The sequence below is a fragment of the Malurus melanocephalus genome, unplaced genomic scaffold, assembly GCF_030028575.1.
Source record: "Malurus melanocephalus ecotype Western Australia unplaced genomic scaffold, MMel_1.1 scaffold_428, whole genome shotgun sequence".
NCBI classification, from domain to species: Eukaryota; Metazoa; Chordata; class Aves; order Passeriformes; family Maluridae; genus Malurus; species Malurus melanocephalus.
The window spans coordinates 232,676-245,039 of record NW_026623660.1 but is presented as its reverse complement, the minus strand read 5'-3'; the positions used below and the strand labels follow the sequence as shown (position 1 = coordinate 245,039).

The following is a 12,364-nucleotide window of genomic DNA, read 5'->3' as shown; positions in this document are numbered from 1 at the left end:
CAGGTTCTTTGCGATTTTCAGGATCCCCTTTCAGAGCACATCTCCCCATTTCCCACTTCTGAGATGCTGCAGAAACATGCTATTGCCAATTTTTGGAAGTGTGATGTGGGTTTTGCATCACTGAAGGTCTTCTGCTACAGCACAGCTCCAAGAAATTGTTTTCTACTTGGCCTTCATTGAAGTAATTAAAAAGCAATCTGCTCTGCATGGCTGAGAGCTGGAAATCCTCCACTCAAAACATCCCCAAAACTGGATTCAAACAAATACACCTCCAACACAYCCCTTATTTTTCAGTTCCTCAAGCTTTTTCTTAAGCTTTGGAGGACTGAGTTCCCATTTCCTAATGCTCAGACTTGGCAACATCAAAACCAACCAGAAAATACAAAAGAAAAAAACCAGCATTTTAGTATCCTTTTTATTATTGGGAGGTTTTGACCATTTTTGTCATGTYGTTTGCCTAAAATAATAATAAAAACCTCTTTGTTTGGAGCTGGAAGGGGAAGAGCAGCGTGTTTATTTCAGTATGACTCATCAGCTCAGTGTTGATATGCAAAACGCTTCAGAAGCTAACACTCTATAGAGATGATCGTTTTTAATATAAAACAGTAAATGTTTAAAACAACCATTGCTTTTTTTTTTGTTTTTGTTTTTGTTTTTCTCTCTTTTCTTCCTGTTGCGGCCAATAAAACATACGGTAGGCCACGTAGCTTACATTTTAATAAAATTAAGTTATTTGGTGCCATGTTATTACAGTCTTTTATTGGAAAGTGGAATAAATTGCACACGGTGGAGTCATAGGAGGGAGAAATCACTGCGAATAAACATAGATTCTGGGACGCATTTATTTGCTGGTTTCATCTCAGAGGAGGAAGGCTTTCCCTGGGAAAACAGAGACGGCCCTGGGTCGAGTTTTTTGGGGATCTGGTGCCACTCTGGGGTCATTCCAGCCCCGTCCAGCTGGCGTTTTCCATGGGCATCCTCCAAGAGAAACCTGTCCCGTGGCCGTGGCTGGACACGGCGCCGTCCCGAGGCGCTGGGGTGGCTCATCCTCCTGCCCGCCAGACAGCCCCAAACATTGGTCCCGAGGCTTTCTGCTGGAGGCTGGGGGTCCTAGGCCAGTGCCAGGGCACACCAGGAGTCCTGCCGGAGGGGCACGCTCAGCCCRGGCTGCGGGGCCATGCTGCCGGGGGAGAAGGTGTAGTCCTCGGGCTCGAACTTGAACTCGCCGTGGCCGCCGGCCAGCGCCTCGTCTGACTGGCTCTGTGCCTGCCCGAGAGGGAAGAGAGGGGCTTTAGGGAGCCTGGCATTAACCACTGCCCCTTGTCGTTATGCAGAGTAGGATTGGGATGGGTCACAAACAGGGTGGGTTATCCCTGATGCTACAGCTGCCCTTCACAGGCAGGAAAGGCGCTACACMCCCTGCAATCACAGTGACCAGGCAGGGAGGAGGCACCCAGGGMCCATCTGCATTTATTGGTTAAATATGTCTGATTTGGAGATCTTTAGGTGCATGTATATTTTTTCAGAGTGCAGCACAAACTGGATTTCTTGGTTTCAAACAAAAAATAACCCATCCCATATGGTGTAACTGTGGCTGTGACGGGCCCTTGGGTGCTGGGGTTGAGTTTCCCTTCCATGTACACCTTTCCAGCTAAGGAAGGGCTTGGACTCACATAAAGATGGTGCTGGGCCAAAAAATTTTGATGAGTGGGTTGATTTAGAACTTTTTTTCTTTTATCAAGATAAAATATCAACCAGCCCCAAGGAAAACTTGGGACAAAACAGGGGCCTCTGACACCAACACAGCTCTGCAGCCATGGAGCACCTCAGGGCTRTAAGTGCAGATGACACATGCCCAGGGAGCCTTTTCTTGGGATCTACACAGCATTCCACACTGGGCTGATCTTCCCAGCTCAGCAGGGTTGTGACTCCCACGATTTCATGGCAGGAGAAGGGAATTAAGCTCAGCTCTGCACTGAAGCWTTTTCACCACCTCTGGCCAGATCCCCACGGCAGAATGAGTGATCTGATGGGAAGCCAGCAGGCTGGAGACCTTTCTCCTGCACATCATTCTCCCTGCTTTCCTCAGCCTGAGGGAGCCCACAGTGCAATGAATTAATTGTTTAACCTCATTAAGGCCCCCCATCATGGTGGGTGGGGATCCCCCACCCCAGAAGGTGGGGACACTGGGATACTGGGGACACTGGGGACACTGCTCCTTACCTGGGACACCGCCACGATGGTTTGTCCGGGGTACTGTGAGGTTGTGCTGGGCTCTGACTTTAAAGTGACCGTGCTGTCTGAGGTGGCAATGGAAGAAGGGGAGTTGGTGGCCGAAGTCGTGGATCCTGTAAGACAGTTGGTAGAGGGCAGTGAAGCAATGTAAGTGCAAATCTGCTCTTTTTAAAGAAATTTATATTTTAATGGGAGCCATGACATCTCATGGCATGGCTCTACTGTTCTTTTTCTACCACATCTCTGTCAGAAAAGGCTTTGTATTTGGCTGTCAAGAGGATGATGGAGGAGAAAGGAAYCCTTTCAAAATCTGGCAGTGTATTTTTCCCAATTTAGCCCAAATCAGCTCAAACATGAGCACTGCTGCACTGGAGCCGGGTGCCCACAGCCCAGAGAAACCTCACAAGGATGTGACAGCACTGAGATTTCCCACCAAGCATCCTTCTTCCACAGTGTTTATGCAAAAATACAGGCCCTAGATGTAAAGCAATCATCAAGGGGAAAATCACATTATTTTCTAATTATTGTAATTTTCTGCAGAAAAGGAAACATTGAAGTGAACTGKGCTCCAAGCCCCCAGGATGGATGATAACAGCACTGTACCTGTTGAGGCTTTGCCTTTGGTAATGTTTTTAGGCTTCCTTTTCCTCGTCTGGATGCTTTCCTTTTTCATGGCCAGAGGTCGTGGTACCTTGACATTAATGAAGTTTGGAATCATTAATATTGTATTTTATTCAGCTCCCTCCCACGTGTGTTGCTGTCCTATTTATGTGCTGTAGCTCATGCAAAGCACCTAAAGTCCTTGTCCTTCACTAAGAGCTATTTTTCTCTGCATCAGGCCTTGGCTGGAAGATGTATAAGGCTAAGAGCTAAGGCTTTCCCACAAATTTTGTTTTTTCCTTTATTTTCTATTTTTTCTTTTCCTGATTTATTAGTGACCTTTATGACAGGGCCCCATTAAATTACAGTGACAGACTGAGAGTCTGCAGGGCTCACAGGGAATGGGCACGGGGTAAAGAGGCTTCAGCCTTTGTGGCAGAAGTTTGAATCACYCTTTATGGAGGGATGAAATCTCCAGTTTGGCTGATGGGGTGTCACCATCAGCTCCCATCCTCTGTGGGTAAATGCTATCAGCCAGCTCCATGTGGGCTCCTCAGCATTCTTTGCACATTCTTAATTAGTACTGAGAGAAGAAATATGCTCCTTATCTCAGTTTGGGTTTGGGGAGCTGCAGCCTCCAGCTACTGCAGCCTTGTACACTTTTCTTTCATGGAATCCTGGTGTGGTTTGGGYTGGAAGGGATCTTAAGGATCKTGTAGCTCCAGCTCCTCTGTCACAAGCAGGAACACCTTCCACTATCCCAGGCTGCTCCMAGGCTCATCCAGCCTGGCCTKGGACAYTTCMAGGSATGGAKYATCCACACYCCTGGGCAAGCTGAGAGCATCCCAGTATCCCTCAGCTTCATCCTGGGGAGCCCCAGTGCAGTGAACTTTCAGCTGTTCAGGGAGACAGGACTGGGATACAGGCTGATCCCTCCAGAGCTGATCCCTCCAGAGCTGATCTCCCAGACCTGCTGGGAGATCCCAGCAGGAGACCCCAAACCCCAGAGGGTCCCTCCCGTTGGGGACACACTCCTCACCCCGTGGAGCTTCATGTAGAGCCCGCAGGCGTTGCAGACGGGCTCGCCCTCGGCGTTCCTCCTCCACAGGGTGGTGTTGGTGGTGTGGCAGTTAGTGCAACAAAGGCCAGCACGTCTGGATGAGGACTGCAAAACAAGCCAACAAACACGTGAGTGCACACACAGGAGCCAGAAACGGGGAAGATTCACATAAAAATGAGATCTGCAAGTACACCATATTCCCAGAAAACGTGAAACGCACATGAGAGCCAAACTGATCAAAGAAATTACATTCGAATGAGATCACTCTAATTTGCAAGTGTTTGTTTTAGTTTTTTGTGGGTTTTTTTGGGGGTTTTTTTTTGGTTTTTTTTGGGGTTTTTTTTCCTTGAGATTGATAAACCTGGAAGATATCCTTGCATCTCGTTTCACAAAATTCCAACAAATCTGCTGGAAACGATCAGGCCTCAGAGCACAGAGAAGTTTCCTCCAGGAGATCCACTCAGGTGGAAAAAGAGATGGAAAATGCCAGCAAGGCTTTAAATGCATGAAGAAAACTCATGCTTTAAGTGAACTCTTCTGTTCTCCTGCATTTAGAACTACCACTAATGTTAGCATCATCCCAATTAATCTCTAGTTTAAGACAATTGGAATCAKTTGGCTGAGCTGAGCAGAACCAAACTGAACTGGTCCATGGTGCGACGAGGGAGGTTATTCTTCACGTCTCACAGATAATCTGTTCTCTTACAGGCTGCAGAAACACCCTGCAGACATTAATTAATGACATATTTTGTGAGTGCAGTGATTGCTGGCTCTGAAACATTCATAATTCCAAATGCAGAAGGAAAATGTTCTGGCAGAAGCAGCAAATTCATTTCTGACAACTTCCCTCCAAACTGCTGGCAAATTCACATCTCTCTTTATACAGATCTGTCAGCTCAACAGGTATTTCATTTGAGAGTCTTGTAACACCAGGTATTGAAACTATTTTAATTAAAGACCTTGTTAAGTGTAAGATACCTGTGGCATAAGTAATATCTCAGGTTCTCCWCATTCAGGTGCCTAAATAAGTCCTTCAGCTATCAGAAAAATTGCTTTGAATCCACTCAAAAGTGGACAAAAGGCGATGCAGGCAATAAAAAACTCCCTGTTTGYYTATTTTTCCATTATTTCTTGATATMCTGACTGAGCAATATAACGAATGAGGTGAGATGAGTAGRAATAAAAATGAAATGTTTTTACAAGGTTAGCAGTCAAGTAAAGATCAGCTTTGAGTTTCGAGAGGCACAAATGACATGCCCTAGGATTGATTCRCTCGTTGCTCAGCAAAGAGGACTCAGCAACTATTTGCAAATAATGGCATCGCTTTGGGAATTATTCAGCTTGCAAGAAATAACCAGGCAAAAATGATAACACACCAAGGTGTGAGCTGACAAGCCTGGCACAGAGGATGGGACAGCAATTCTTGTCCCTAATATGGGACGTGGTGGCGCAGCAAGATCCTACAGAGTGCTCTCAGAGCCTTTCAGCTTCCAGGGCTGTGCCACTGCTCCATTCCAGGAGGGACCTCGGCTCTGATGGGAGCAGAGGGAGGTGCTGAACACCTGATGGATGTGAGGATTCTGAGATTCAGCTCCTGCTGTGGGTGAAGATGGGAATTTGGAGGCATTCAGCCCTGGGACATCTGTGCCTGCTGCAATCTGTCCTTGCCTGCAGATGGGGAAAGACCAGTGCAAAGCCCTTCGCAAATTCTCAAATTCTCTGGGCCACCACATGCTCCTGTGAGGGAGGGACACTCTCCCAGTTTCACAGGATGCTTTGTCCACAGTTTGCAGATGAGGTGACAGTGTGCCCTGTGGCTCTGGTTGCCCAAGGGCCATGCCCACCCTGCCAGCACTGTGTCATGGGCCTCCTGCTGGGACAGTGACAAGAGCTTTCTATGCATCCTGAATGCCACTCTGCAGTCTGGTGCCTCCTCACACAGCCAGGGAGAGGAGAAACCACCCTCCACCACCAACATTACAAATTAAACCTCAGAAACCCCATGAGAACCTGCCCCTGCACCACAACCTGGCGAGAGACAGTCAAGGCTACTGCTGCTCACTGAAGGACGAGGGTACAATACATTATTGCTGGTTTCCCAGCAATTCTCCCGAAAGAAAATGCATTTCTGCCTGCCTCCACCCTGCTGCCTTTGTACCATGCTGACCTTGTCTAGGAAGTTGTTGACTTCAACATTGTGCTCAGTGTTTATTTATACAAATGCACCATACACTCAAACAAAAACTCTTCACGGACCTGGCTTGACAGCCAAGTGCTGCTGATAAGCTCAGGGAATGGTGAGYTGGTGCCTATTGAATTAACTGCGTGTGAGAGATGCTTGGAGAGCCCAAAAGTTTCAGAGCCAGCAGGGCAGGTCCTTCCGAGGGAGACCAAGCTGTCAGAGACTTTGCTTCACCTCCTTTTCAAAGGTGGAAAAAAGCCACAGCAGGTTTCACAGGGAAAAGAAAAAAAAAAAGCCACTGAAACCCCAGATTGAATCAATGTTTCTCTGCCTGCATCTCCAGCAGATTTGAGGGGATCTGTGGTTTACAGAAAAGAAGTTGTAGCAGAGTGTGCTGAGATATCTGAGCTCAGCCCCTGAAAGGAGGGAGATCCGACGCTCAGAGCTGAAGGCAGCAGCAGCCTCTGAGATTTGCCTTTGTTACTCTGGCTCTGGGCAAACCCTGRAGAATGAGGGAGCAGCAAGAACTGAAGGGCAGAAAAAAACCAAGGCCTGCATCACGAGGTGGCTCTAGGATCCTTTCAGACTCTCCCATCACCACCTTCCTCAAAAATGTCACCAAACACATTGCGCGCTGCAAACTGTAGAAAAGGACAGTTGAAAAATATCTCTTAGGCTGAGGTGGAAAATATATCCTCTAGGCCAAGCTGGAAAAATTCAGATTAGAAAAATTCAGGTCAGAATTATGCTGCATCTGCCCCCTGTGCTGCACTGTACAATGCAGAACTCCTCCTAACAGAGGGGAATTGCACAGGTCATGAAACTCCACTGGCTGCTCCTGGTTTCAAAAGGGATTTGACTTTTCAGACTGAGTCTAAGATATCACCTTGTGAAACACACCAAGAAATTGGCTAGAAAAGGTGCTGCCTAAAATAAAGAGTTKTCTCCATCCTCCTCTCAAGCAAACCCTTTCTCCTGAAAGCCACAGCGCTTTGAATCCAGACACAGGATGGAGCAGAACGGCTGCCCCTGCTGCATAGAAGATGTTGCCCGTATCTCAAAAAAAAAAAAAAAAAGAAACTAAATGAAAAATGAAGTGGAAACTACACTGCTAGTGCTCTCCTTTCCCCGTGCAGGAGCAGGCTGAGCTGCAGGACATCATTCCTGCAGTGTTATCTGGGCCATGTGGTGCTCTCTTCTGGGGACTTTGCTTTGTGAAAACAGAAGTCAGAATAACTCCCAGCGCAGTGTCTACGTACAGAACAAAGGTCGTAACGTAAAGGACACAAGCAACCATTTTTCCTTGCYGTGTCTGTATTTCACTGTGCTGTGAAAGCCAATTTCTCCATTCCTACAGCCATGGAGTGTCCCTGACATTCACAGCTCTGCCCTCTGAGTTCACCTGGCACCCTCTTGTTCATCACCAGTAAACCCTCTCCTTCCAATGGGACAGAATTTGTTGCAACACAGCATTTTAAACCCTTGGGAAAATGCAAAGTTTTAAAATGTCTTGTCCCAAAGTCAGGATGGAAAGTCAAAATTGCAGCCTTTTTTTCTAATTCATAAACCAAAATCTCCTCAAGTATTTCAACCCTARCAAAATGCTTCCCCTGGACAAGAATCAGCTTTTTCATTTGAGCTTTATCATTATTGTATTTATTGGCAAAATAATAAAAAAGGTGGGAAATGCTTTGGTAATTTCCAACTACATTTGCTCATCCCTGGGAAACAGTCTCAATTCTGCAAACTAGCATTTTCCATCAGAAAACTTTGTTGAAATGTTTGTTGAAAAATGTCTGATGGGTGCTGTGGATGAGGCTCAGGAAYGGCTGCCTCCCTTCTCATGTGCTGAAACAAATACAGAATAACAGCGAGATATCTCCAATTCCCTCGGGGAAAAGCTGCTCAAAAGACCCCAGAAATTCATCCAGTGASACATCTGGATGCCAGTCTGAAATACAGAGTTGGATTTGAACTGGTTTGCATCTCTCTTTATGCATGAAATTTTTTTTTACTTTTTTGTCTGAAAAATTTAGCAGTGTAACTCTGAGATTTGCGGCACAGCAGCGACCAAGGGTTCAGATTTAGTGTCATCACTAATTAAAAAATTAAATTTAATTAAAAAAGACAGAAGGATTTTGGAGAGACAGGACAATCCAGTYTGATAATGCTAAMTGATTCACAGAAATGCCTTGATTTWAACGTAATGAACAAAACAGGGGGATTTTCCATGGAGTTACTACTCATTTAATTTTGAAAATCCAGAGCAACATTTCTGGAGGTCAGAACCAGAATGAAACATCTTGCTCAATCTCAACCTTTTCTTTTTTTCCCTCCTGATTTTCTTACACAGAAACCTGTCACTGTTGGGTTATTGCTCATAATTTGTTTTGCAATACAAAAAATAACTGCAGGAATATTTTCACCCCGAGTGAAAGCCCAAGGAGCTCCCAGCTGTTCCCCAGCACGGCTCCAACAAACATCCTGTTTGTAATGATGCCGTCTGATGACAAGCTCGAAAACCAAAACTGTTACCACCAAATTTAAACATCCCAAAGCAACTCCANAAAAAAAAAAAAAAAAAAGGACGCGCCTTTCCTTTCTCTCCACGGGATCCCAATTGGAGGAAGCCCAATATTACACTGACAGAGGGAATTAATGCTTTAACCAGCAGGGAAAGTGGGAATTGCCAAACCCCAAGTTTTCCCCTCAACAGTGGGGAACTGGGCTCTATCCTGCTCCCATTGTGAGCAGCCACAAACACGCTGGGCCAGCTCAGGAGCAGCCCTGCCTCCTGTTCAACCGCCCTGCCTAGACTGTGTGTGTCTGCATGGAGAACTCGGAAATAATAATAATAATAATAATAATGATGATGATAATAATGATGATAATAATAATACTAATAATAATGATAATAATAAAAATAATAACAACAATAACATACAAAGCATTGCACCCGTTTCAGGAACAGAGCCAGGGGAAGCCCGCAGGGTCCCCACCACACGCAGGGCTGATTGTCCCCTCTCGGCTCTGCTGCAGATCCTCCGTGCAGTCCCGGGACCCCTCCGGTCCCTGTGGCCCTGTCTCCACCGCCAGGGAAGAAACCCCTCTCTCTTCATCCCGTTCCCCCTGATCTCAACTGGTTCTGCACCTCAACAAGGGTGTCCTGGCACTTTATTTGTAGGAGGACAGGGAGCCAAACAGACCCTAAAACAAGCACAGAGACCCCAACAGCACAAACACCGTGACAGCACCCCAATTCCTGCCCTCCAGCCAGCCCCGAGGGGAGCAATCCCGGCGGGGTTCCCTCTCTTACCAGCCTCTTCTGCGGCTTGAGCGGCCGGTTGATGCCGTTCATTTTGTGGTAGAGCCCGCAGGCGTTGCACAGGTAGTGCCCGGTGCCGTCCTTCCTCCAGAGCGGTGTGGACATGGCTCCRCAGTTGACGCATTCCCGGCCATCCCCCGGGAATTCCTCCAGGTACTCTGGAACAAACGCCCGCGGTGTGAGGGTCAGGAGCCATCCCCAGMTCCCGGGGATGTCCCCGGGGACCCTGCGGGAGAGGGTCTCCCATCCTCTGTGTCTTAATTCTAGGATCAATCCCGGTGCAGAGGGGGTTTACCTCCACCCTGCCACGTGAAAACAAACCCCTGTTTTTCCTCCACGCCTTAATCTTTTAATATTTTGCTCAAAGACAGCAGATTCCCCCATCCCTTCCCCGAAAAAGCTCCCAAGGGGCTGAACGCGGCTGGGATCTTCCTGGGATGGGGAGCCGCAGGGCGAACAGTGGGAGGGTGCGGTGTTATCCCCGGGTGCAAAACTAAATGGGAGAGGGGGCAAAATGGGGCGATTCTCCTGAMTTCGCTGATGAACCACCCCCAGCCGCCGGGCGGTGGGGTCGGCCCAGCCGGGGAACACTCAGGACTGCCCGCGGAGCGATGCGGGGCTGACACCCGCGGGGCTACCGGGCTTCCCGGGAGAGCATCACCGGCCGCCAACGGCYCCAATTCCTAATGCTAATTCCACCTAAGAGGCTCTTCCTCACTTTTTCTGTCCCCAGGRAAAAAAAAAMAARTTGCCGGGAAGAAGCCGCGGAGCACCATCCGCGATCCATCCCTGCCCCGAGCGCGGCTCAGCAGCAAACGGGCAGCCCGGAGCGAAACCCGAAACCGGGGACCCCTCAATCGAGAGTCAGTCTTTTTCCTCCTACAGCTTTTCTTCCTCTTTAAGAAAAAAAAAAAACAACAACATATTCTTCTCGGTCTTTTCTTACTAGGAAAATTAGCTTTTAATTTTTTTTTAATTAAATCTTCAATCAGATTAACGATGCAACTCAAGGAAAAAGAAAAAGAGCAAAACTTTAAAACGGGGAAATGGAAAATAGAAATAAAACGTAAAGAGRAAGATTAAAAAAAATGCTGTAATTCATTAAATAAAAATAAATATTTAAAAAAAAAGTTTAAGCTACTTGAGAGAGTTTACACTATCTAAGAGCCAAAATAAACGACAGAGAGGACGGCAGCCGCTCTCCTGGATTCTAAAGCACCGAATTCAAAGTGCAGAAAAGATTTCTGAGGCATCGCCTCCCTCATCAGGACGACCCCTTCTCGCACAATGCCACGGATTTTCACAAAGAGAAAATCCTGGGAAGAAACCACAGCCCAGCAYCTCCGGCATGGGAGCAAAAGCCGAGCCGGGAGGCAGCTCGGTGGGGAGGGGGATGCTTCTCTGCTTTAACTTTGTTCTTGGGGTGAAGATAAGATAATTCSGTTCACCACAGCAAAGATGATAACGCGGCTGAAATCTTGAAGTGGCTTTTAAAGGACTTAGCAAACCACAGCCGGAGGAGGCTGGTGAAATGCCCCTGGGGTTATAAACCCCGCGCACGAAGAGTCCTGTTAAATCAAACCCAAAACTTTATTTGCTCAGAGCTTGGTTTAAAAGGAGTCTCGGTGTGGATGCAAAGGAATTGAAGTTTATTGTTCAACGCCTGAGCGCCTTTCGGTGTCTCCCCAAAGGCCGCAGAGCGATGCAGCTGCGGACCTGTTTGGGCRAAGGCGAATGAGGAGCCCGAGAGTCTGTTCAAATATAAACTAATTTACCACAATAAATTACTTAAAAGGAAGGGAGCTATAAATCTGCCCCGCTAATTTAAACACAAGGGTAAGTATTGAAGCACAGGCACAAAGTCGATATTGTGGGAAGGAGATATCGCAGGGGTGGTGGTGGGGTGGGGAGGGAAGGGGTTGAACGGCCTCTGCTCCTCTGTCCTCCCGGGGAATTGCTCTGCTTTGAAACGTGGTCTTTGCCCTTCTTGTCACACACACAGCCCCCTCCCTATCCCACCTCTGTCCAGGGTCAGCTGCACATACCCTGTTCCCAAACCATCTYCCCATCCCTGGATAAAATCATCTTCTCCTCTCCCGTCGGGGATGCCAGCGGGACAGGGCCGCCGACACGGTGGGGGGATGGGGATGGGGTTTGGGATAGGGATGGGGTTTGGGATGGGGATGGGGTTTGGGATGGGGATGGGGTTTGGGATGGGGATGGCTCCCACCCGGCTCCCCGAGACGTCGCTGAAACGCTGCAGTGACCTACCGAAAGTGGACCTGCGGCCGGGCAAGGCCGCCTGCCTGGTCTGCAGGCTGTGCAGCACGCTGCTCTCAAAGTGTCCGGCCGTCCAGGAAGGCGGTATCTCGGGGGTCACGTAGGCGGGGTAGGGGCTGGAGTAGGACCCGTTAACGGAGCGCACCAAGGCGTTGCCGTACTGCTCCCGGCCCCCGCCGCCCAGCAGCAGGGGCCCCTGGTAGGCGCCGTCGCGGCCCGAGGGGCTGCTGCCCGGCGGGCTGTGCGAGTACGAGAAGCCCGACGGCGGGTGGGGGCTGCCGGCGTTGAAAGCCGCGGCATCTCCGCCGCTYTGCCCCCAGCCCGCGGGGTTGCCGAGGTGGCTCTGGTGCGGCTCGCAGCCTTGCAGGTAGGGCAGCGTCTGGAGGACGGAGGGCACCCGGGTGGTGGGCACGTAGACGGGCGAGCCGGCCGACGAGTGCAGGAAGTTGCTGGAGTCGTGGGAATAAGCCGACTGGCCATGGTTGGGGGTGAGGGCCAGACCCTGATACATGTTCCGTTCCGTTCCTGGCGGCGGCGGCTGCTCAGGGCCCGGCCGGCTGCGGCCCGGCGGTGCCGCGGGGCTCACTCACGGGAACCTGCAGGAGAACCGAGAGCGGCAGGCTGAGACCCCGCACACACCGGGCACCCGACGGCCTCTCCCGCCGAAAACACCTCTTGCCTG

At 49.0% G+C, this 12,364-nt stretch overlaps 1 protein-coding gene across 1 annotated transcript in view; it reads right to left on the bottom strand.

Moving 5' to 3' along the window:
* Window positions 1-415: 415 nt before the first annotated feature.
* Window positions 416-12,364, bottom strand: part of GATA5 (GATA binding protein 5) — a 12,800-nt gene continuing 851 nt past the window's right edge. Inside the window, exons 2-7 of the mRNA XM_057379976.1 lie at window positions 11,674-12,278; window positions 9,394-9,560; window positions 3,875-4,000; window positions 2,839-2,926; window positions 2,224-2,348; window positions 416-1,266 (exon numbers count right to left, since the gene is read on the bottom strand). Of these exons, the coding sequence (XP_057235959.1) occupies window positions 1,111-1,266; window positions 2,224-2,348; window positions 2,839-2,926; window positions 3,875-4,000; window positions 9,394-9,560; window positions 11,674-12,193 (1,182 nt within the window). The 5' untranslated portion in view covers window positions 12,194-12,278 and the 3' untranslated portion in view covers window positions 416-1,110. The remainder of the gene's footprint in view (window positions 1,267-2,223; window positions 2,349-2,838; window positions 2,927-3,874; window positions 4,001-9,393; window positions 9,561-11,673; window positions 12,279-12,364) is intronic.